This window comes from Acanthochromis polyacanthus, chromosome 16, assembly GCF_021347895.1.
Source record: "Acanthochromis polyacanthus isolate Apoly-LR-REF ecotype Palm Island chromosome 16, KAUST_Apoly_ChrSc, whole genome shotgun sequence".
Lineage (NCBI taxonomy): Eukaryota > Metazoa > Chordata > Actinopteri > Pomacentridae > Acanthochromis > Acanthochromis polyacanthus.
Genome location: NC_067128.1, coordinates 35259686 through 35280627, shown reverse-complemented (window position 1 = coordinate 35280627; position 20942 = coordinate 35259686). Strand labels below are relative to the sequence as shown.

General features: G+C 35.8%; 3 protein-coding genes across 3 annotated transcripts; 1 reads left to right on the top strand and 2 right to left on the bottom strand.

Moving 5' to 3' along the window:
- Positions 1–2652: 2652 nt before the first annotated feature.
- On the bottom strand, positions 2653–9123 carry LOC110965382 (R-spondin-3-like). Its single transcript, XM_022214406.2, has 5 exons — positions 7670–9123; positions 7278–7469; positions 4959–5099; positions 3124–3270; positions 2653–3044 (listed from the first exon to the last, which is right to left on the bottom strand). The coding sequence occupies exons 1-5, from the start codon at positions 7752–7754 to the stop codon at positions 2851–2853; spliced, it is 759 nt and encodes a 252-aa protein (XP_022070098.1). The 5' UTR covers positions 7755–9123; the 3' UTR covers positions 2653–2850.
- Positions 9124–12968: 3845 nt separating this feature from the next.
- Positions 12969–14482, bottom strand: cenpw (centromere protein W). The gene is made up of 3 exons (XM_022214400.2): positions 14296–14482; positions 14094–14207; positions 12969–13179 (listed from the first exon to the last, which is right to left on the bottom strand). The coding sequence occupies exons 1-3, from the start codon at positions 14380–14382 to the stop codon at positions 13153–13155; spliced, it is 228 nt and encodes a 75-aa protein (XP_022070092.1). The 5' UTR covers positions 14383–14482; the 3' UTR covers positions 12969–13152.
- Positions 14483–15614: 1132 nt separating this feature from the next.
- Positions 15615–20936, top strand: hddc2 (HD domain containing 2). The gene is made up of 6 exons (XM_022214403.2): positions 15615–15712; positions 16151–16272; positions 17104–17206; positions 17393–17461; positions 17537–17675; positions 19098–20936. Exons 1-6 carry the CDS (start codon positions 15635–15637, stop codon positions 19241–19243), a joined length of 657 nt encoding a protein of 218 aa, XP_022070095.1. The 5' UTR covers positions 15615–15634; the 3' UTR covers positions 19244–20936.
- The last annotated feature ends 6 nt before the right edge of the window (positions 20937–20942 follow it).

Sequence of the window (20942 nt, the reverse complement as noted above, 5' to 3'; positions counted from 1 at the left end):
CTGCAGAGAAACGGCAACGTCACACAAATCAGCAGGGAATTACCTTTTTATTAAAGACCAAGAAAAAGAAGGTTTAGAGTTCTTCTGTTCAGACATAAAGTTTAAAGATAGATGTTGATTATCTTGATGGTTTCGGTGAGCAGCTCTCATCGAATCTGTCAAGGTAATCAACATCTATCTTTGAACTTATGTCTGAACAAAATAACTCTAAACTGCATTAACAAGAAGACACGATGAATGTTTTTGAACTAAGAAGAAGGTTTGATACGCAATTAACCACTTTATCCTGTTTGTCAAGGGACACAGGTTATTGTTGCCACAAAAATCACAGTCACAGAATCAAAAAATAAGAAAATAAATAAGGATAAAGGACTGATCTCATCTTGATACACGTTACAAAAGAGACAATTAAAACCTGAAGGGTGAAGCCGCCACACCCGGCTGAGGTAAAGGTTCAGAGTAAGGCCCTATTTCTTCTTCTACACAACAGTAGATGAGAGAAGACAAGATTACGACTTTGATTCGTCACTGATTGTACAGCCATGGCCATAAGTTTGGACACAAGTACCATGACGCTTGTGAATCTTAGAAAATACCACAAAATTGTCACTTACAATATACTTATGTTCTGTAATAGACATCAAAACAGACATAAGTCATGCTGTGTCCAAACTGATGGCCATGGCTGTATATTGTAAGTGACAATTTTGTGGTATTTTCTAAGATTCACAAGCGTCATGGTACTTGTGTCCAAACTTATGGCCATGGCTATACATTTACAGTCTTATGTTCAACGGTTTTTACAAAGATCCAGACGTAAAACTTGTCGGTTCTTATCCCTTAGATGCACGAGTGATTGGATTCTTATTTATAATGTGTATCAAGGTGAGATCATTCCTTCATCTTCATTTATTTCTATTCATGTGCGTAAATTGATTCATTTGAGCACGTTTCATTGCTGTGTAAACATTGAAAGTATTACCTGTGCATCTTGATTAATAGGCTAAAATGGCTGAATTCATAGTTTTCCCCTTGTCTGTGATTAGAAGTAGCTTATTAAAAGATCACTTATCCTCTATACTGACTGAAATTAAACATTTTCTCAGTCCAAACATCACCCAGCCCTACTATGACAACATGACAGTACAACTCCTCCTACTTGACATGCGCTGCTGCTGTGGAAACGCCCTCCTGCACACAGAACATTAAACCCAGCTTTATTAATAGCTCCATCTGTTGAAGTACTCTTCTAAGTTACTTTAATGTGGCAGGTTTAGTTACCTAAAGCAACCAAACAGCTAAAACCCAGGCTTTTATCATGATTTCAGTGTGACAGCTAGCATAACAAAGGCCCTCTCTGACTGAGCTAACACACCCACTTAGCTCAGCTAGCATTAGCCAACTGGCTAATTTAGCAGCTTTAACTCCCATTAATAAAAATAACTAGTCTTACCTCACTGTTAGCTGTTTGTCTGTAAATTAAACTCGAACTACTCAGTTAAGGTCAAACATTCGAATAGCTAACGCTAACTTGACAGCTCCACTAGCATATGTAGCCCGTTAGCCGTCAGCTAGCTTCCCGAGTGTTTGATTTCTCCATTAATAAACTCACCTGAACCGGAGCCGGGGCCGGTAGAAGCGTCCTCAGCAGAACCGCAGACGGAGATATTTATACATCTGGACTTATATTTGGTTCTGAAGTTCTGGACGCCGGAGCAAAGCGGTGACGGCGCCGTTTAAAGGCTGCCAGCCGAGCCGAGTAACACCGACCTCGGTGCTCCTGGATCGGAGGCAGTCACATAGTAGAGCCGGTACTAATGTCATGGAGATCTACGGAGACTACGCACCTACGTAACGTCCGTAGCGAGCGTCATGACGTAACAAGCAGGAAAGAAAAGCGAAGTTTCAGCCGGTACGAAAATGGAAAGCCAGGCTTCCGTCGGCCGCAATAAAAACACTAATAATTATAGTAATATTACTACTACTACTGCTGCTTTCGTATGACACATACAAAAGGTATTAACAACATTCGTTAATTATTGTAATAATTGTGATTACGTTTTTGTATATGTCATATTGTAAAAACTGTATCAAACAAATTTTCCCTTTTTTTGCATCCTAATTTTTTCTTTTCTTTAAAATGCCATCCCAAAATATTTGAACACACGCATTATTAACAATAGTTTCATGACATTACTGCACAATTGCAAAATTGTCTTTTTTAATAATTCTATAGAAAAATTTGTTCAAACTGACAGAAAATGATCCACAAAATGACTCAAAATCTGATAAAATCATTAAAAAAATTATCTAAAATTTTACAACTTTTCCCAAACGACAAAATTCATCCAACATGACCATCAACTTCATCAAAATCACTCCAGAGGTGTCCAAAATGGATTCAAATTTGCGCAAAATGACAAATAAAAAACATTTAAAATAACTTGAAACTTTGTCCAAGTGACAAAAACATGTCCAAAATGACTCGAAAATTAGTTTAAATGTATAAATTAGTTGAAAATCACTTGAAACTTGTTCTAAGTAACTCAGAAGTGCCTGTTTTGGCCAGGACATTCCTGAAAAACGATTCGTCTCCTCTGTGAGTTTCTTCCTGCTTAAATAAATGAATAAAAACTTGTGAAGCTGCAAAGATGAATTTGTTGGAACACATTAGTTTTATTAACTATTATCATCTGTATCCATTCAGTTCACTCATTTCTGTTGGACTCGATCTGAAAATGAGCTTCTTTTGTTTTTCAGATGAACACATTTTTACAGTTTAAAACAGTTTTTAAATTACGAGACACAGCAGAATGTGCAATAAGGAGCTGAAAACGTGAACAGATATCACTACAACCTTCTGCTTCGTCTCTTTTTGATGACACACTTCCTGATCTCTGACACATGAGGACAGGGATCTCCGTGGACACTCGATGAATTCAGGATTCGTCTGGTTCGTGTTTGTTCTCCCCCCCTGAGTCGTCGCATCCTCCGTTTGCGAATACAAGAACCCCAACGGCTCCACTCCCCGACCTCACAGTGATCTGGAGACGGAGGGAAGAAATGTGAGAGAAAAGCTGGAGTCATGCATGGTGGGAATCAGAAACAGGAGATGTCTCTTACTTTGTGGCATACACTGCATCAGCTGTACGTCGGCCTCGAAGCCTCTCGGACAGGTGAGGCGACACTGATCATGGAGAAAGTATAAATCTTCTCGACATCTCGTGCACACGTTCCTCCTCGTGCACACTTCACAGCCAGCAGGACATTCTGAAACAACAAGAAGCTTTATTTATAGCAGCTTTCAAAACTGGAGTTAAAAGGTGCTTAGCCATGAAGAGCAACAATAAAATATTATCTTTTCAAGCAAGTTCTGGGTGTTTTTTTTTGTACATTTTTCTCTGTAATTCAAAGTCCTGCAGCTCTTTGGAAACAGAACAACATGAAGAAAGAGAGAGAACTCAGAAGTGATGCACTTAGAATGACAAAAATTATTGTTAAAATAAAATTTGTGCAAAAATAATTAGCTCAACTAATGCATCTGCTCGTATTTTGCAGCAAAAATTCCAGTTAAATAAACGGAAATATTTGTTTTGAATCACATAAAAATGTACTTCAGTGACATTTTGTCCACCAGAAAAGAGTTGCATTTTCACATTTTGGCTCCAACTTTGAACCCCAAACAGCAGCTTTCTTTGCTCCTGCCTCATTTTTCTTCTCTGTAGGTTCATTATTCGTTACAGTTTGAAGTCCTGCAGTTCTCTGGAAACAGAACAGCCATGAAGAAGGAGACAGAACTCAGAAATGTCTTCTGTACAGAATGACACAGAAAGTGTCAAAGCTCATAAAAAAATAGGAAAGTTCAATTTCTTTGATTTATTATTTTAAAAAAAAAAAAAAAAAAACAGTTTGTCCAAGTGCCCACATGTGTTTCTGATACTGGAAAAAGAAATGGAGGCCACATGTGTTATTAATATTGAATAAATTATGCTGTTATTGAGCCACACTGCATTTATTTTATTGGTTTATTTTCTCTCGGTCTCTCTTGTCGTCTCCTCTCTGCTCTGTAGAAACACTTCCGGCAGTTCAACCTGCAAACTCTGAATTTTTGTCACTTCACTGTTGATCACAGCCGAGTCAGTCGTGGCTTCTCAGTTGCAGTAAGAAGAGCGGAATTTTTAGTTTTTCAACAGAAAGGGGAAATATAAATGCATTATTTTGGGGAATTTTTTTATATGAAACATGCAGAATAAAGTGATTGTAATGAAAAGTCATGATTTTAAGCTTAGATTTGGTTGTTTTGGGTATTTAGAATTGATTATTTTTACTGTTTTTGCCATTTTTGCCTTTGTTAAATCCCATTTTTACAAAGAGAAAGTAAATTTAAAACCTGCCCGTGGATTTTGGGACTCAGACGGTTAAAAAGTAATCAATAAAACATGCAAATTGGTTAAACATTGATCACAGGCACAATTATTTAGCTAAAGTTCAGGCTACAACTACTGAGAGTTTCATATTGGTAATTAATCTTTCAATAACTGTCTTGATTACGATTTATTTGTGGTACATTTTTAAATTGAGACATTGTTGATTTTATTGAAATATCAGGATTTTAAGCTGAGATTTGTTTATTTTTCATAATAAAACCGTACATCACACATGATTCATTAAAGAGCAGCCGAAAGCTGCAAGTCTGATTATTTATCCGTTTTTTCCGGTTTCTGTTTCTGATATGTGGTGGAATTTTTGTGATTTTTTAAAGATAAAATAAACCCACAAGTTGGTTAAGTTGGTTCAGAGCTTTAAGACTTTAAAACCAATTAATTTTCTGATTTAAGGGTTTGAGCGGCACAATAAGGTGTAAATAAACCATGTGGAGGTTTAGAAACTACAGTTGAGGTTGTAAGTCCATGGAGAAACTACAAGACTGTGAACAGCGTGGAACAGCGCCGTCTCACCTGTACATTCTCGCAGCGCTGCGTTCTCCGTCAGACCCTCTGGACAGCTGCTCTCACATCTGCCTCGGAACAGGAAGTGACCCGGGTGGCAGCTCGTGCAGAAATGTTGGCTGAAGCAGGAAGCACAGTCGGCTTTACACCCTGCAGGCCGACAGGAATGAAGCTCTGTCAGTTTAGAGCCACCGCAGAGTCGGACAAAGACGAGCTGCAGGTTCACCACAGAGAGGAAGATTCAGGCCTCACTGGAGACACTCTGAGATCAAAGAGGACCAGTAGTCCACCTGTACTGGTTTAGAGACTCTGTAGAGGGACGACACTTGTACTTTATTGACACATCATTACTGGCTCTCCTTGTAGAATCATAATGATATTTATTGTTACTGTTACTATTGGTGGAGTTATGCGACGATCAGCGCTGGTTTGTCTGTTAGCAACATTACGGAAAAACAGATTGGGATGAAATTCTAAGGGAAGGTCAGAAATGACACAAGGACCAAGTGATTAGATTTTGGCAGTGATGCAGCTGATAGTCTGGATCCACGATTGGTTAAAGATTTCTGGATCATTGCGAGATAGCAGCAGTGTCACTGTAACCATGACAACAAGTGAACACTACATCAGCTGTCTGCTGATGACATGATTGTGATCCTACTACAAATCCACTGCTGGGGACTTATCTGGACTTATCCGTCAGAAATGATACAAAGAACAACTGATTAATTGTGGGGGTGTTTGAGTCCCACCAAATTCCTGCTGCTCGCTACATATTTAGGCAATGTCCAACAATTACACAAGAAAGATGCAAAAATGGTCCAAAAACATCCAAAATTGACACAAAAATTGCCCAAAAATAACAAACAAAATGCAAAAGTGGCACAAAATTACCAGAAATAACCCGAAACTTCCAAAAATTACACAAAAAGATGCAAAAATGGCACAATATTGCCAAAAATGACACAAGATGCAAAAATAGCTCAAAATGTCCAAAAATGGCACAAAAGGATGCAAAAATGGCACAACATGGCCAAAAATGACACAAAAGAATGCAAAAATAGCACAAAACATCCATAAAATGACAATAAAGGATGGAAAATGGAACAAAATGACAAAAAATGGCCCCAAAACACCCAAAAATGTCACAAGAAGATGCAAAAATGGCACAAAAATGTCATAAAAAGATGTAAAAATGCCCCAAAACATCCAGAAATGAAACAAAGATGCAAAAACGGCCCAAAAACATGTAAAACTGACAAAACATGCAAACATGGCATAAAATTGCTAAAAATTACACAAAAAGATGCAAAAATAGCACAAAATTACCAGAAATAACCCAAACTTCCAAAAATTACACAAAAAGATGCAAAAATGGCACAAAATTGCCAAAAACGACACAAGAAATATGCAATAATGGCACAAAATGGGAAAAATGACATAAAAGGATGCAAACATGGCACCAAACATCCATAAAATTACAACAAAGGATGCAAAAATGGCACAAAACATCAATAAAATGACAAAAAAGGATGCAAAATGGTACAAAAATGAGAAAAAAGTAGCCTCAAAACATCCAAAAATGTCACAAGAAGATGCAAAAATGGCACAAAAATGTCATAAAAAGATGTAATAATGCCCTAAAACATCCAAAAATGACACAAGAAGCGAAAAATGCACAAAATGTCCAAAAATTGAACAAAGATGCAAAAATGACACAAAAACACGTAAAACTGACAAAAAATGCAAAAATGGCACAAAATTGCTAAAAAAAAAATGACACAGAGATGCAAAAATAGCACAAAACTTCCAAAAATGACAGAAAAAGAGGCAAAAATGCCCAAAACTGCCAAAAATTACACAAATCTGCGAATGGTGAAAAATTGTCAAAAATGACACCAAAAGATGCTAAAAATGCTAAAAGGACACAAAAAAGCAAAAAATAGCACAAAATTATCCAAAAATGACAGAAAAAGATAGAAAATGGCACACTGTCAGCACCTTGTAACTGCTTTTATGCTGCGTGCTGCTGACCTCTTGGCCAGGTCTGCTTTGTGAAAGAGATCCTGAACTCAGTGGGTTTTAGCTGGTTAAATAAAACAAAAACAATACATTCTTATGTGCTATATTTTTGATCAAAGTGGACACAGTCTAAAAAAGGTCATAAAATGAAGTCATTTGTGTCACATTTGCATTTACATAAGCAGTACTGATGTGACCCGCTGATGGAACGTCGTTTGTTTCTGTAAAATACGAGCGTCATGCCTCTGTAGAATCAGCCTCTTCTGTCAAACCAGTGCCTCCATCTCCCCGTCTACTGGTACTTACTGGTGCAGGTGCTGATGCCGGGTGAGCGTCGGCCGTAGTGGCCTCTGGGACAGGAAGCCAGGCAGGTTCCTCTCTGACGGATCCCGTCCAGCTCCAGGTGGAAGAAGAAGCGACTCTTACAGGTGAGGCAGCCGTTGAGCGGTGAGCAGGTGGCACAGCCGGACCGACACTCGCTGCTCACCGAGGAGAGGCCTGGAGGTGAAAAATACTCAATTCTTCTGATCCATTCACAGACCAGACGTTTGGCTGTATGAGGATTTTTGACGCAGAAATGGGTGAAGAAAGTGTCTCAAAGCTGTAAAAACACACTGATCGTGTCCACATGCTGCGTCTGTCTGCAGGAAATCTGAACCACATTTCTCTAAAGGCAGCAGAGGAGCTTAAATACTCACGTCTGTGCTGCAGAATATTCACGCCGTCCTGAGCTTTGGTCAGATTGACGAGGTGCAGAATCCAGAGGAGTGATTGCATCCGCATGTTTTCCTTCACCTCATCTGATCACATTCCTCGTTCAGACGGACACATGTAGAGAAACGAGGCGTTTTCTGCCGCGCTCCATGAGACCAGCCGAGCCGGCAGAAGAATGAAAACACAGCAGAGCACCGAGACATTCACACAGATCTGATGTAAAGTCTGCTCGGGCTCCTCCTGGTTCATTATCACCTCGTCTGTCGCCCCGAGCAGCCCTCACAAAACACAGTGCGGAGCCTTCCAGCCATAAATCAGCTGATCAAAACCATTCCTCGCCTTTTTTATACAGATTCAAGCTCAGAGTTGTGTCTAATACACATTCAAAAATGTGTTTTTTCTTCTTCGCTGTGCAGAATTTGACACTCTAAAGCTGTTTCCACTTTTATCAGGGCAAAGATTGAGCTCAGAACGCAAAGATTTGAGACAATTTCCAAGGATGTGAACATTGTAGACACAGCATTAGTAGTAAAACATAAAAAACAACATAGAAACAGGTGAAACTCATCATCATTTTGTCATTTTTGGTCTTTCCCAAGCAGAAGCAACCTTTTTTTTTAACATTTTGACCACAGAAATGGTTAAAAATCACCATTAACTCCTCTAACACACTGATTTTTCTTATTTCTTCTGACTTCATTGTCCAGAATTTGACATTTTAAAGCCGTTTGCACTTTTATCAGAGCAAAGTTTGAGCTTAAGACACACAGATACGTCATTTTTCACAAAGATTTAACAAATCCAAAGCGCATTTTTAGTAAAATTGTTCAAATCAACATAGAAATAGTGAAATTCATCATAATTTTGTAATTTTTTGTGTCTTTTCCAAGCAGGAGAAACTTTTCTTTGGTCATATTTAGCAAAAATGTGAAAAGGCCAACTCAGAAATGGTTAAAAATCCCCATTAACTCCTCTAACACTGTGTTTTTTGTGACTTCTTCTGACGTCACTGTGCAGAATTTGACATTTTAAAGCTGTTTGCACTTTTATCAGAGCAAAGTTTGAGCTTAAGACACAAAAATTTGCAACAATTTTCAAAGATACAAACATTTTAGACACAGCATTTTTGGTAAAACGTGTAAAATCAACATAGAAATAACGCTGACAGGATCAGGAAGGAGGAAGGGATGATTTAAAGGGTCGTAGAAATCTCTTTAAGTTAAAAAAAAAAAGAAAAATAAGGAATAATTAGATTGTATGAAGCTGTAGGTCGAGCTGCTTCTTTAATTAAGAGGTAATTATTATTGATTCTCTTCACATTATTGTAAATATTGGTTGCTAAGTGACACATTTCTCTTGTTTATTTGTGCTTTCAGTCAGACTGTAGGACAAAGGATCTGTTTTTCTTCTTTTTTATTTTCTGGAAACCCTCCAGGACATTAGCGGTTGGCCGTGCGCTCGTGCTTTTACTGAGCTGCTCCATGCAGCGACTGAAAAAACCTCCAATAATTGTCATTTCTCCACCGCCAAAACAAAACGTTTCTGCTCATTTGGTTCCGTTTTAAGTCCAAATGTTTTGAAGCAGTTCATGACTCCGTCCACACCAAAGTTTAAAAAAAGAAAAACTGAAATTCCCCTCCCAGACGACTGCTTTTAGTTAGTCTGCAGCGTGTTTCCCATTAAAACGAGGGTTAAAAAGCGGAGATAGGGGATGATTTGACTACCTCCCAGTGAGAAAAACCAAACTAAAAGAGCCGGAGGTGTCACACAGAATCAGTACATTCTCACAAATGTGCTGGAAGGCGATGAAAAGCTTCCAGAACGGCCGTTTATCGGCGTTTGGGAACTCTGCGGTTCTTAAAACACATCCGAGCCGCTCCAGGGCTTTCCGGGAAAAGTTTTCCTTCTTTTAAATCGACGCTTCAGATTCGCGATCTTTTTTTAGAACCTGTCGATTCTCGTAACGTCAAAGTTTCTCTAACGGGAGATGAGGTCCTTTAAATACAACGTTTTATCTGCAGAAAACCAGAGTAGAAGCCGTGAAAGCTCGTGTTAGAGAGCAGGTTTGTTCTTCAAAAGAGGGTTTTATTTCCCACGCTGGAGCTGATTTATCTGTAGGAGAGTTTGGAAACAGCAGCCGGACACACAGAACAGGAGAGGATATTTAGATAGAAGGAGTTCTACGGAGAACATAAGCAAACCTTGAAAGAAGGACGATGAAATACAAACTTCTGTGGAACTTTTTTTTGAATGGAGTTTGGTTTAACGAAGGTTCATTGAAGGTTTCCAACTAAAAAAAAATCGATAAAATCCACAAAAACTGTGAAAAATGTGGATCAGTTTCCTTAAATGTCTTAAGTCCAAAAAATATTCGGTTTACTGTCACAGAGGAGGAGAAAAAACTGAAAATATTCACATTTAAGAAGATAAACACGTTGAATTTAGACTGTTTTTGTGAGAAAAAAAAACATCTAAAATCTGCTTTAAGTGACAAAACTGCAGCTAAAATCAGAATTCAATCAGAAACCTTCTACTTCTGGCTTTAAATTGGATTTTTTTAATTAAGTCTGATTTAATGAAAGTTCGTTAAAGGTCTATAACTAAAAAAATACTATAAAATGCATTCAACTAATGAAAATGTGAATCAAAGTTTCCTCAAATGTCTCATTTTACCCAAAGAGCTCCAGTTTTCTGTCACAGAGGAGGAAAGAAATCTGAAAATATTCATATTTAAGAAGATAAAAACACAGAATTTAGACTCTTTTCTTCTTGAAAAAATACTCAAATGTATTAATTAATCATCAAAATTAGTTTAAAATGTGGATAAATCGAAGACGTTCAATTTACTGTCAGAAAGGAAAAAAGAAAACGGAAAATATTCACATTTATGGGGAAAAAAAAATCACACAATTTAGACTTTTTCTTCTTGAAGAATGACTCAAACTTAAGAATCATCAAAATGAGCTGTTTAGTCTTTAAAAATCTCTTAAAATGGTGAAAAATGTCCATCATTGCTTCCTTAAATGTCCTGTTTTGTCCAAAAAATATTCAGTTTACTGTCACTGAGGAGGAAAGAAACAGAAAATCTTCACGTTTAAGAAGCTGAAATAACTGAATTGAGCTTGGTTTCATGATTTCTTTCAGTTTCTACTGCAGTAAAATCCTGTTTTTTACATTATTGCACAAGTAATAATAACTTAATAAAAATACTGACTGACTAATATTAATTTTCTTGTACTTTTACGCATATCTTTTACTTGATTCTGATCCTCTGTAAAGCACAGAGATGGATGTGTTATTGGATATTGGAGGTTCGGTCATAAAAATGTGACTCCTGAGAGATGTGGAGGGGTGAAGGGCCAAACTGGTGGGGCTTCACAAACCCAGTAAGGTCTCCTGGGAACATAAACAGGACAATGTTTCACTCAGCGGGGAGCCGGATCAGATTCTGGAGGAAAATAACCACTGGAATGTTTGAAAAGTTGAAAAAAAAGGGGGGAATGATAAAGAGTCACGCTAAGACAAATCAATCAGTTCCTCCCACTTGGCATTTTATCTGCAGTAACTTTAGTACATCTAATAAATCCATGCAAGGTTTTACCTTCATACTATGAATATTTTGAGTTACAGGCCCTTCAATTCCCAGTTTCATCCTTTTCCCTTCACTTCTGAGCCTCAGAACTTCAGTCCAGCAGACAGACACAACATTTAGGAGGAAAAACTGAGTTCTGGTAAAAATCTGCTGTTGTTTTACATGTTTGCAAACTTTGACAAAAATATTGAAAATGTGCATGAAAATATGCAAAATCATGACAAAAAGATGCAAAAATCACTGCAAAAAGACAAGAATTCACCACATAAATGATGATAAATGACCACAGAGTCATAGTCACCACAAAAACATGCACGAAGAAAAGCAAAAGCATGACAAAAAGATGCAAAATCATTTTAAAAAATCTGCCAGATCTGACCAAAGCTCTCCCCAGACCTTATTCTTGACTTATTCTTCATCCTACTCCTGTTGTTGTACATGGGATGTGTGTATTCTGTGCTTTATAAATTGTATCCATTTGTTGATTTTTCATGCATTACCATGGAAAAGAATAAATGAAATGAAATGACCTCCTCACAAACATCTGGTTCTTCATCTTACAGAAACTTTTTTTTCCCCTCAGAAAGACACAAAGAATGACTACAAAAATATTGCAAAATGCACACAAAAAGACACAAGATCATGACAAAACCATGTGAAATCTCCACAAAAAAAAACCAAAATCACCATGAATTGCTGCAAAAAGACAAAAACTCACCACAGAAATATACGTGAAACCAGCAGAGTCAAAATCACCACAAAAATATTGTAAATGCAAGTTAGAAGATAAACAACTTAACCACAAAAAGCTGCAAAATCATTTTTAAAGATCTATCAAATCTGACCAAAGTTCCCCCAGAACCACCTCAGACCATCTGGTTCTTCATCTCCAATAACTTCATCAATGATCAGAGTTCTACCTTCAGACTGGGAATATTTTCAGACTTACAGGTCCTTGAAGTCCATAGAGGTGGGTCCAGATTTATCACTTTTTAATGGACTTTTTCCATCAAGCAGACAGAACCATGACATTAAGGAGGAGAAACACATCTGAGTTCTGGTAAAACTGACACCAGATCAGTTTAAATCCATCCAGGAGTCACGGTCTAAATAATAAATCTGTTTTCAGGTTGTGTCTGGTGTTCATATTTTATAGAGCAGTTTGGGTAAATCTTTTTCTGTTTCCGTCCTCAGACTGTGAACAACAGTGATGATGTGTAATCTTGGTATAAACACTAGTCTTTTCCCATTCCTTTTCAGCAATTTCACTCTTAAATTTGACATTTTTGTAGGATTCTGGTGCAGCAGCAGACTGACTGTGTCTTTCATGATAATTTAACAGATATTGTACAGTGAGATCTGCAGGTTCTCAGCGTAACTGTAATGTTTTCTTCTCTCGGGAGGCTGTGAGGAACCCGGCAGTGATACAGAACAAGCTGCAGATTGTCTCAGATAATATATGGAGCGTGAAGAAATGAGGAATTTGAGAAGCTGTGAAGCATGAAGCAAGAAACAGAAACCTGATGGATGATAAGAGAGCTGACAGGAGCTTCTATAAACATCCGTCTGTTAACTTAAAAATGTTTCGCTGCACATTTTGGGCATTGCTGCTGAATTTCCACGTTTGACGGTTTGTGTTCTGAGTTGAGGCACTGAGAGGTTTAAAGTATGAGCACGTAGAAAAGTAAGAATTAAAAGAATTAACAATTTAATAAAAAACAAAAAACTTTTATGACAGGAAAACTGAGAGATTTTCTTTCACAAAGAATAAAATAAAGCCACAAAACAGTAGACTTTAGGCAAAAACATACCACAGAAATAATCCTTCTGTCTTTTATAATGTCCACAAAAATGAAACGATGATCCTCGTCATCTTCATCCTCTCGACTTTTTCAACACTTTCTAGAAACAAGAAAAAAAAATCTCTGTAAGCTGGTAGTTTGTTTGTTTTTAAAATAAATATACAGAAAAATGTGTTTGATTTACTCCTCTAACAGTCATTGTTACATTAGATTTCATTTAAACTATACAGTTAAATCAGTAATAATTCTGTAAAAAGACTTTTTTTGGTTGAGGATGCACATTGTTTTCATTTAATGTGTACCTTTGGAGTGGCGATTGACACGTTAATGCATTTAATACATGACATATCTGACTTATAAACTACACCTACCTCATCCTCATACACTAAAGTTTGTATTTCTTTATTATGCATAAAATACTAGAAGACAGATGCCGTTATGTGCAGATAAACGAGTCATAGTTCTGTGAAGCGATGATGATTTGATGTCAGTACATTTGACACATTATTTTCATTTACAGCAGCTGACCACAGGCATAAGGTTTTAGTTTTGAAAAGTGTAGCAGCCTGTGTGAACGATCACAGGAGGTTTTATTTTGATTTGTTCTTGCTTGAGAAAATGCACTGTTTAGTTATTTAACTGCTTGGCGATGAGAATCAGTTAATTATCGTCAGTTAATTATCCACATCGTGCATCCCTAGTTTGTGGTTCTGCAGGCTGGTTCTGGCCACTGGGAACAGGATTTGATGAGGAAAAAGTAATTTTTTGATTTACGGCGATATGATTGAAGGTTTGCTTGTGGTAGTTTGGACGTTCTTCTGTCAGGAAAAATACACTTTTTAAACTGTTAGCCCATTCATAGTGCACTAGTCCTTAAATTTATAATGTTAGTGACTCTTTAGTGGCGTTTTGACCCACACTGACTGTTGGTATCTTTACTGAACTTCACCTGTGTTTAGACGGAGCCACAAATGTACCGTTAGCTCAAATAAATCCCTGGTTTTATTTTCTTACCTTAGCCACAGCTCGGACATGTTGAGCTCTGATGGTGGCAGATTTCTCCTCAAACGCTTTGGCCTTCGCCTCTTCAGTCAGACTGTTCAGGAACAGGAGAGTCACCAGCTCAATCTGAGGAAGTAAAAATCCACTTATTACTGAAGCAGCTGCTGTCAGTTAGCTGCTAACGTTAGCATCAAACAAAGCTAAAAGTACGAACCATCGCCTCTGACGCCGGTCGGACGATAATGCTGCCCTTCGCCTTCGTCTTGACGGTGCTCTTCAGTTTGGGCGCTTTTTTCAACATCTTGTTAATGCTTTTACCGTGAAATAAAAGGTCCCAGCTACTTAAAAGTTTGTTTACGTTTTTCAACCTCCCGCTTCGCCGACTTCCGGTTTGACTTCTTCTTTTGCTGCTGCAAATAAAATGAGGCGGTTAGACGCAACAGAGGCGGACTGCTGCCACCACAGGTCAAAGGTGGAACTACAACAACACAGTTAAATCCTAATGTGAAATATGATGATAACAACAATAATAATTTTTATTTATAGCACAAACAGTGGAATAAAGACCAGAGAACAAAAAGTGGAGAGTTAGATGCTGTAAAAGAAAGATACAAAATGCAAAATACAGAATTTCAGTATAAATAAATAGATGCAAACAAACATCAATCATACAAATAAAATAACAAAAACACAAAACATGCAACAACACCTTAAAGGAAACAAAAATGGATGTGTGGGAAAAGAGCAAAGGGAATTTAGAGTACATAGAATAAAATAAAAAAAGAAGAAAGAAAGAGGTAAAATGAAAGACAATAAAAGAAACAAAATCCCAGGTAATACACATTACAAATTAGTTTTAATTAGTCAGACTTTATTTATAGAGCATGTTTCATATAAATGAACTGTAACACAAAGTGCTTTAGAGATAAAAGGAATAAAAATGCAATAAAACAATAAACACAACCTCCAACATAATTTTAGAAATTGGGGAACTGAGGAAACACTATCTTAAATAACGCATAAAATGAAGAAACACATATGAAATAAACTGACATAAAAATAAAATAAGACGAAAATAAATAAAGAAGACTAAATATCTATTGATTAAAATAGATAGAGGTCAAAATTTACAAAAAAATATAAGAAAATAAGAAAAATACCAAACATACAACGAACAGACAAAAATATGTAAATTAGTGAATAAAGAGGGAAATCAATGAATAGAATGAGTTCAAAGAAGAGTAATACATATAAAATACAATTAATTAAACTACATTAAATAATCAATTTAAAAGTGATTCTCAGAAAAGTCACTAAAACAAACAAAAAAGTAGAACTGTTAAAGGAAAAATTTAAAAAGGACTCAAAGAAGAAACCAAAATATTAATTTAACAGATTAGATGTGTATAAATGTGTATAAATACCAAAAAAATACAGATAAACAATCCTGTAACCAGACAGGAAGTAGATTCTGTGGACTTTGCTGCCTCCCTGCGGTTGTTTCCGGTTACCGCACCGACAGACTCCGCCCCTCTGCTTCCGGTTTCGGCAGCATGATGGCAGCTTCCAGCGGGCAGAGAGCCGCTATGAACAACATGCTGCAGTTTATGAAGCTCATCGGACAACTCAAAGTAAGACTCGACCCGAAACTCTGGAAGTTTAGTTACAAAAATACAAAATAAATCACTTCTGGTGTGTTAGTGAAGGGGCTGGTAAAACCTGCACAAACAGGAAAACTCATTCATAAACAGAACAAGACAAGGGTACTGACAGCTTTGTACTGCAGTGAGGAAAAAGAAATAAGCTCTGTTGGATTCTGTCAACTCAGAAATGAACTGAAATATTGATTAGAGGGTCAGAAAATGCAGTATTATGAAACTGCAGCATTTATCTGATAATGTAAACCAGATATTATGGTTTAATCAGTATAAAATTATAATAAATTTAACATAAATAAAGGGACAGAGCAAAGACTTAGTGCAGTAAAGTCACAAACTGTCCCACAAAGCTGCAGAAACACGTTTTACGTTCATTTTTGCTCCTTCCTGACTCGTTCATTGTTCCTTCAGAGGGTTCCTCGGACCGGCTGGGTCTACAGGAACGTAAAGAACCCGGAGAGCGTCTCGGATCACATGTACCGGATGGCCATGATGTCTCTGACCATCACCGACCCAACGCTGGACAAACACAGGTGAGATTCTGCACATCATAGGGGTAACATCTGTACCATTCAATCTGAGCTGACTGGACAAAGATGTTATTTTTTACTTTATTCTGCCCATTTTTTAAAGTTAAATGTAGTTCTTTTATGTACAGTTTTATATACCCGTGTCAAATTGTGATTTTTAGTGAATTTTATTCACAAAAATGTTTTTTTTTTCCAACCTGGAAATGACATAAATAAGTGTAAAATAACAATTAGGCATTGTTTAACAATGTTTTATTCTCATTTGCCACTTTTTAATGTAATGTTAATGCAGAAAAAAACCCTGTTGGTCAAATAGAAATGTATTTGGGGCTTAACGTCACTGATATATTATATTAAACCATAATATCTGACTTACAGAGTCAAATAGATACTATTTTACTGTTTGTTTTTTAACACTTATTTATGCCTTTTTCATTCAGGAAAAAAAAAACATTTCGGTGAAAAAATTCATTATAAATCAAAATTTGGGCCCTGACTTACTGAGCTGCTGTTTAGATTGTTGTCTGCTTGGTTTTATTTATTCTTATTATGTTTTATTAATATTATTCAGTTTTGTGCAGCATCTTGGATTTTCGTTACAGAGGTTCTTCCTGAATAAAGTTATTATTTGTACTAATATAATAAATAATCAGGTGTGACTTCCTGTCTGAGTGTTTCCAGGTTCTTCCTAAATAAAGTTATTATTTGTACTAATATAATAAATAATCAGGTGTGACTTCCTGTCTGGGTGTTTCCAGGTTCTTCCTAAATAAAGTTATTATTTGTACTAATATAATAATAACCAGGTGTGACTTCCTGTCTGGGCGTTTCCAGGTGTATGAAGCTGGCTCTGGTCCACGACATGGCAGAGTGCATTGTGGGAGATATCGCTCCCTCAGACAACATCAGCAAAGCAGAGAAGCACCGGAGAGAAGAAGTGAGCAGAAAAAAAACTTAAAAACAACAGATTCTGAGCTGAAAATCAACGTTTTTGAGTGAATAATGTTTAAACACGACGAACATTTAACTGAATCTTTAACCCCTGGATTGACAGCTGGACATTTTCTCCACCTTGTTCTGTTCTTGAGATAAATCCTGATTCCTGTCATTTTTTTCTCCTCAGGAGGCGATGAAACGTCTGTCAGATCTTCTCCCAGATGGACTCAAACAGGAGGTTTATGGACTCTGGGAGGTTTGTCGTTTCTCTGATTTGCTCCTAGTTTTACTTCCTGTTTGCGTTCTTTTGTTTCACTCGTCTTATTTGCAGGAGTACGAGACTCAGAGCAGCGCTGAGGCTCGGCTCGTCAAACAGTTTGACCTCCTGGAGATGATTCTTCAGGCTCATGAGTACGAGGAGCTGGAGGGAACGCCGGGACGCCTGCAGGAGTTCTTCGACTCCACCACAGGTCGGTCTTTACGGTGCTTCAGGTTTGATCAAGAAGTTCTGGGACTGGCAGGAGATTTCGTAGGACATCAGGGTCTGAGGTCCAGATGTTTTTGAAACCTCTGCTAGCTTCAGCATTTTTTAAAATTTGTCAGTGAAAGTCCAACACATTGATGGCGACGAGCCGAGGGTCTGCAGCTGCCATCAGGAGGAGAAACAACATTTTTATTCTCCGATTGTGTTTTCAAGTCTCCCTCTTGTGAAAATCCAGTTTTTAAGTTTGTTAGTTCTTCCAAATGTTTTTTATGATCTCAGAGATGCATCATGAGCAAAACAATCCATTTTTCTGACCTGAACCTGCAGAAACTGACGACTAAAACACAGATTCAGACCTCTGAGGTTTCATAAATAACGAAGCTTACAGGCTGGAGCTTTCTGCGTCATGATTCTGGTTCCAACACCAACATTTAAATTACTCCAATATCACAACCGTTCATTACGTAGAATGCAGAGTTTCACAGTGTTTGAAGGTGAGCTGGTGCAGCTCAGTTACCGCTCAGATCTTTAAAAATTGTATTTAATATATGTGTACAATTTATTAGATTTTTATTTTCTTTATTCAAAAAGATATTTAAGAAATAATTAATTTATAAAATAAAATATTTAAATAGTTATGTTATTTTTTTATATATTATGTATTTTACTTTATTTAAAATATATATATAAAATGTAGATTTTTATTTAAAAAAGATTTAATAACCAATGTATTAAAGTCAACATAAAAATAATTAATTACTTTTATTTATTATTATTTATGTATTTTAAAATGTGTTTTATTTAATATGTTTAATTTACTTATTAGATTTTTTTATTTTATTTTCAAAAATAATTCATTTGTTAAAGTCAATATAAAAATAAAAAGATTTTACCTTTATTATTTATGTATTTTAATTATGTATTTATTTAATTGATAGATTTAATTTATTAGGTTTTTAAAAAATATTTAATACTTAATTTATGAAATAAAATATAGAAATAATATTTTATTCATTTTTTGTGAAATTTTAATGATGTATTTTTTAGTAAATCTATAATATTTCATATAATTTACAGTGTATAGTATTTCATATTATAATAAATCTAAACAAATTAAATTTTAAGCCATAAAGGCATTTTTGGGGTAAAACCTGTAAAATACTATGTAAATATGACACAGATTTGAATTTTAGGGTTTAAATCAACAATTTATTTAAAAAATAAATAACTCATGAAAAATATATAAAAATAATAATTTGTTACTTGTATTTATTATTTATAAATTTTTAATTATGTATTTGTTTAATAAATATACTTCATATAATTTTCAGTATATATAATATTTTATAGAATAAATCTAAACATAATTTAATTGTTAATATTTAGGGTTTTTTCCCGTCTTTTTCAGGTCGTTTCCACCATCCAGACGTCCTGCAGCTCGTCGCTTCTTTAAACGAAGAGAGACGACGTCACATGACCGACACAAAGACTTCTGGGAAATCACAGACTGCTGCTTCTGAACAACAAGAAAACATGACTTCACACAAATCATGACGTTACAAACGAGAAGAAACCTGCAGAGACGCACAAACACACAAACTGGACTGTGGAAGTTTGGATTTTTGAGTTCTTCCAATGTGCAGAAAATGAAACGGATGTTTTTTATGTTTTTTCTTCTGTTCCGATGTAAATTCTCCAGTTTGCAGAGCTGCAAAGTTTACAGTTAAGCTGGAAATTATTTGTAAATGTCAGATGCTGGAGCTAAAAAGTAGCTGCTCATGTAAAAACAGCCAGATAATATAAAAATACTAAACAAGTCAAAAATATGAGTAAATATCTGTGTAAATGCATAAATAAAGTCACATTTCTTTCCAAAAGGACTCAAAATTTGCCCAAAATGACTAAAAATGGTCCAAAATAACTGGGAACACATCTGAAAGGACGTAAGATTTATGGAAATGACTCAGAAAATGTCCTGAATGCAAAATGCAAAAAGTAAAAAACTGTCAAAATGACTCAATAAATATCCAGATTGACTCAAAATGTCCACATTTTTTCTAAATTAATCCAAAATGATGTAAGAATTGTCCAAAACAACTTGGAATGTGTCCTAAATAACTCAAAAATTGCCCAAAGTGATTTAAAATATATTGTAAAGGGCTTAAAATGACTCACAAAATGTCCAGTGACTAAAAACATGTCCAAAATACCCTGAAACATGTCCTACACGACCAAAAAAATGCCCCAAATTATTCGAAATTTGTCCAAAATGACTGGACACACATCTCAAATGACCTAAAATCTATCAAAATGACTCCAGAAAGGTCCCAAATGGCTTGAAATTTGTCTAAAAGTACTCAAAAACATGTCTGAAATTACAAAAAATATCCAAAATAACTTGAAATGTGTCCTAGATTACAAGGAATTATATAAAAAAAAAAGGTCAAAACATTTCCAAAATAACTCAAAATTTGCCCCAAATGATTTCAAAGTTGTCCAAAATGACTAAAAACTCATAAACTCACATTTCTTACATTTGAAACTGCTCCATATTTAATATGTTGTGTATTTTAAAAGCCATAATGTACTTTGTATGTTTCATGGGTCATTTTGCATATGAAGAGAAATTATTTTATTTTTTTCCAGGATTTTTCAGCACCAACAAGCTTTATTCTCCATTTCTAACACATTTTGTCATGTTCTTATAAACATACGTGATCTGGCAGATATTACATGTTATGTAGCAGCATCATTCTGCTGCAAAAATAAAAATACTGTGGCGCTTTAAAGTTTCAGAATTTGCCGTATTTCTGCACAATTACGACCTGAAACATCAGATTTTCATAAACGTCCTAAAAAGCAGATTAAAAAGAACCCAATGTAACAAATAAGACAGAAATATTAAACTTATTTAGTTTTTTTGAGGAAAATTATCCGACATCATCATAAATTAATTACTTGTGAATCATTTCCTTCAATACATTAATGAATAAAAGCTTCATATTTTACTTGAATTGCATTTTTTAATCTACTTTTTTACTCGTATGTAAATCTGATGATGTTTCAGGTCACATTTGTGCAGAAATACACTTAATTTTTAACTTTCCAGCAGCACAGTGATGCAGTTTCTCGACAAAATGTTAGAAATCTGATTTTGTTTTCATTTTTTGACGTTTCAATGAGCTCCTGTTGTACAGAACTTCATATTTCTACATTTATTGTTGTACAAATATATGATATAAAAACAGTCGTA

Coding starts and splice junctions, on each gene's coding strand:
- hddc2 (XM_022214403.2), top strand. CDS start 15,635: ATGATGGCAGCTTCCAGCGGGCAGAGAGCCGCTATGAACAACATGCTG. Junction 17,207..17,392: donor AGAAGCACCGGAGAGAAGAA/GTGAGCAGAAAA, acceptor TTTTCTCCTCAG/GAGGCGATGAAACGTCTGTC. Junction 17,462..17,536: donor AGGTTTATGGACTCTGGGAG/GTTTGTCGTTTC, acceptor TCTTATTTGCAG/GAGTACGAGACTCAGAGCAG.
- cenpw (XM_022214400.2), bottom strand. CDS start 14,382: ATGTTGAAAAAAGCGCCCAAACTGAAGAGCACCGTCAAGACGAAGGCG. Junction 14,208..14,295: donor GACCGGCGTCAGAGGCGATG/GTTCGTACTTTT, acceptor TTACTTCCTCAG/ATTGAGCTGGTGACTCTCCT. Junction 13,180..14,093: donor ATGTCCGAGCTGTGGCTAAG/GTAAGAAAATAA, acceptor TCTTGTTTCTAG/AAAGTGTTGAAAAAGTCGAG.
- LOC110965382 (XM_022214406.2), bottom strand. CDS start 7,754: ATGCGGATGCAATCACTCCTCTGGATTCTGCACCTCGTCAATCTGACC. Junction 7,470..7,669: donor GAATATTCTGCAGCACAGAC/GTGAGTATTTAA, acceptor TTTCACCTCCAG/GCCTCTCCTCGGTGAGCAGC. Junction 3,045..3,123: donor GATGCAGTGTATGCCACAAA/GTAAGAGACATC, acceptor CTCCGTCTCCAG/ATCACTGTGAGGTCGGGGAG.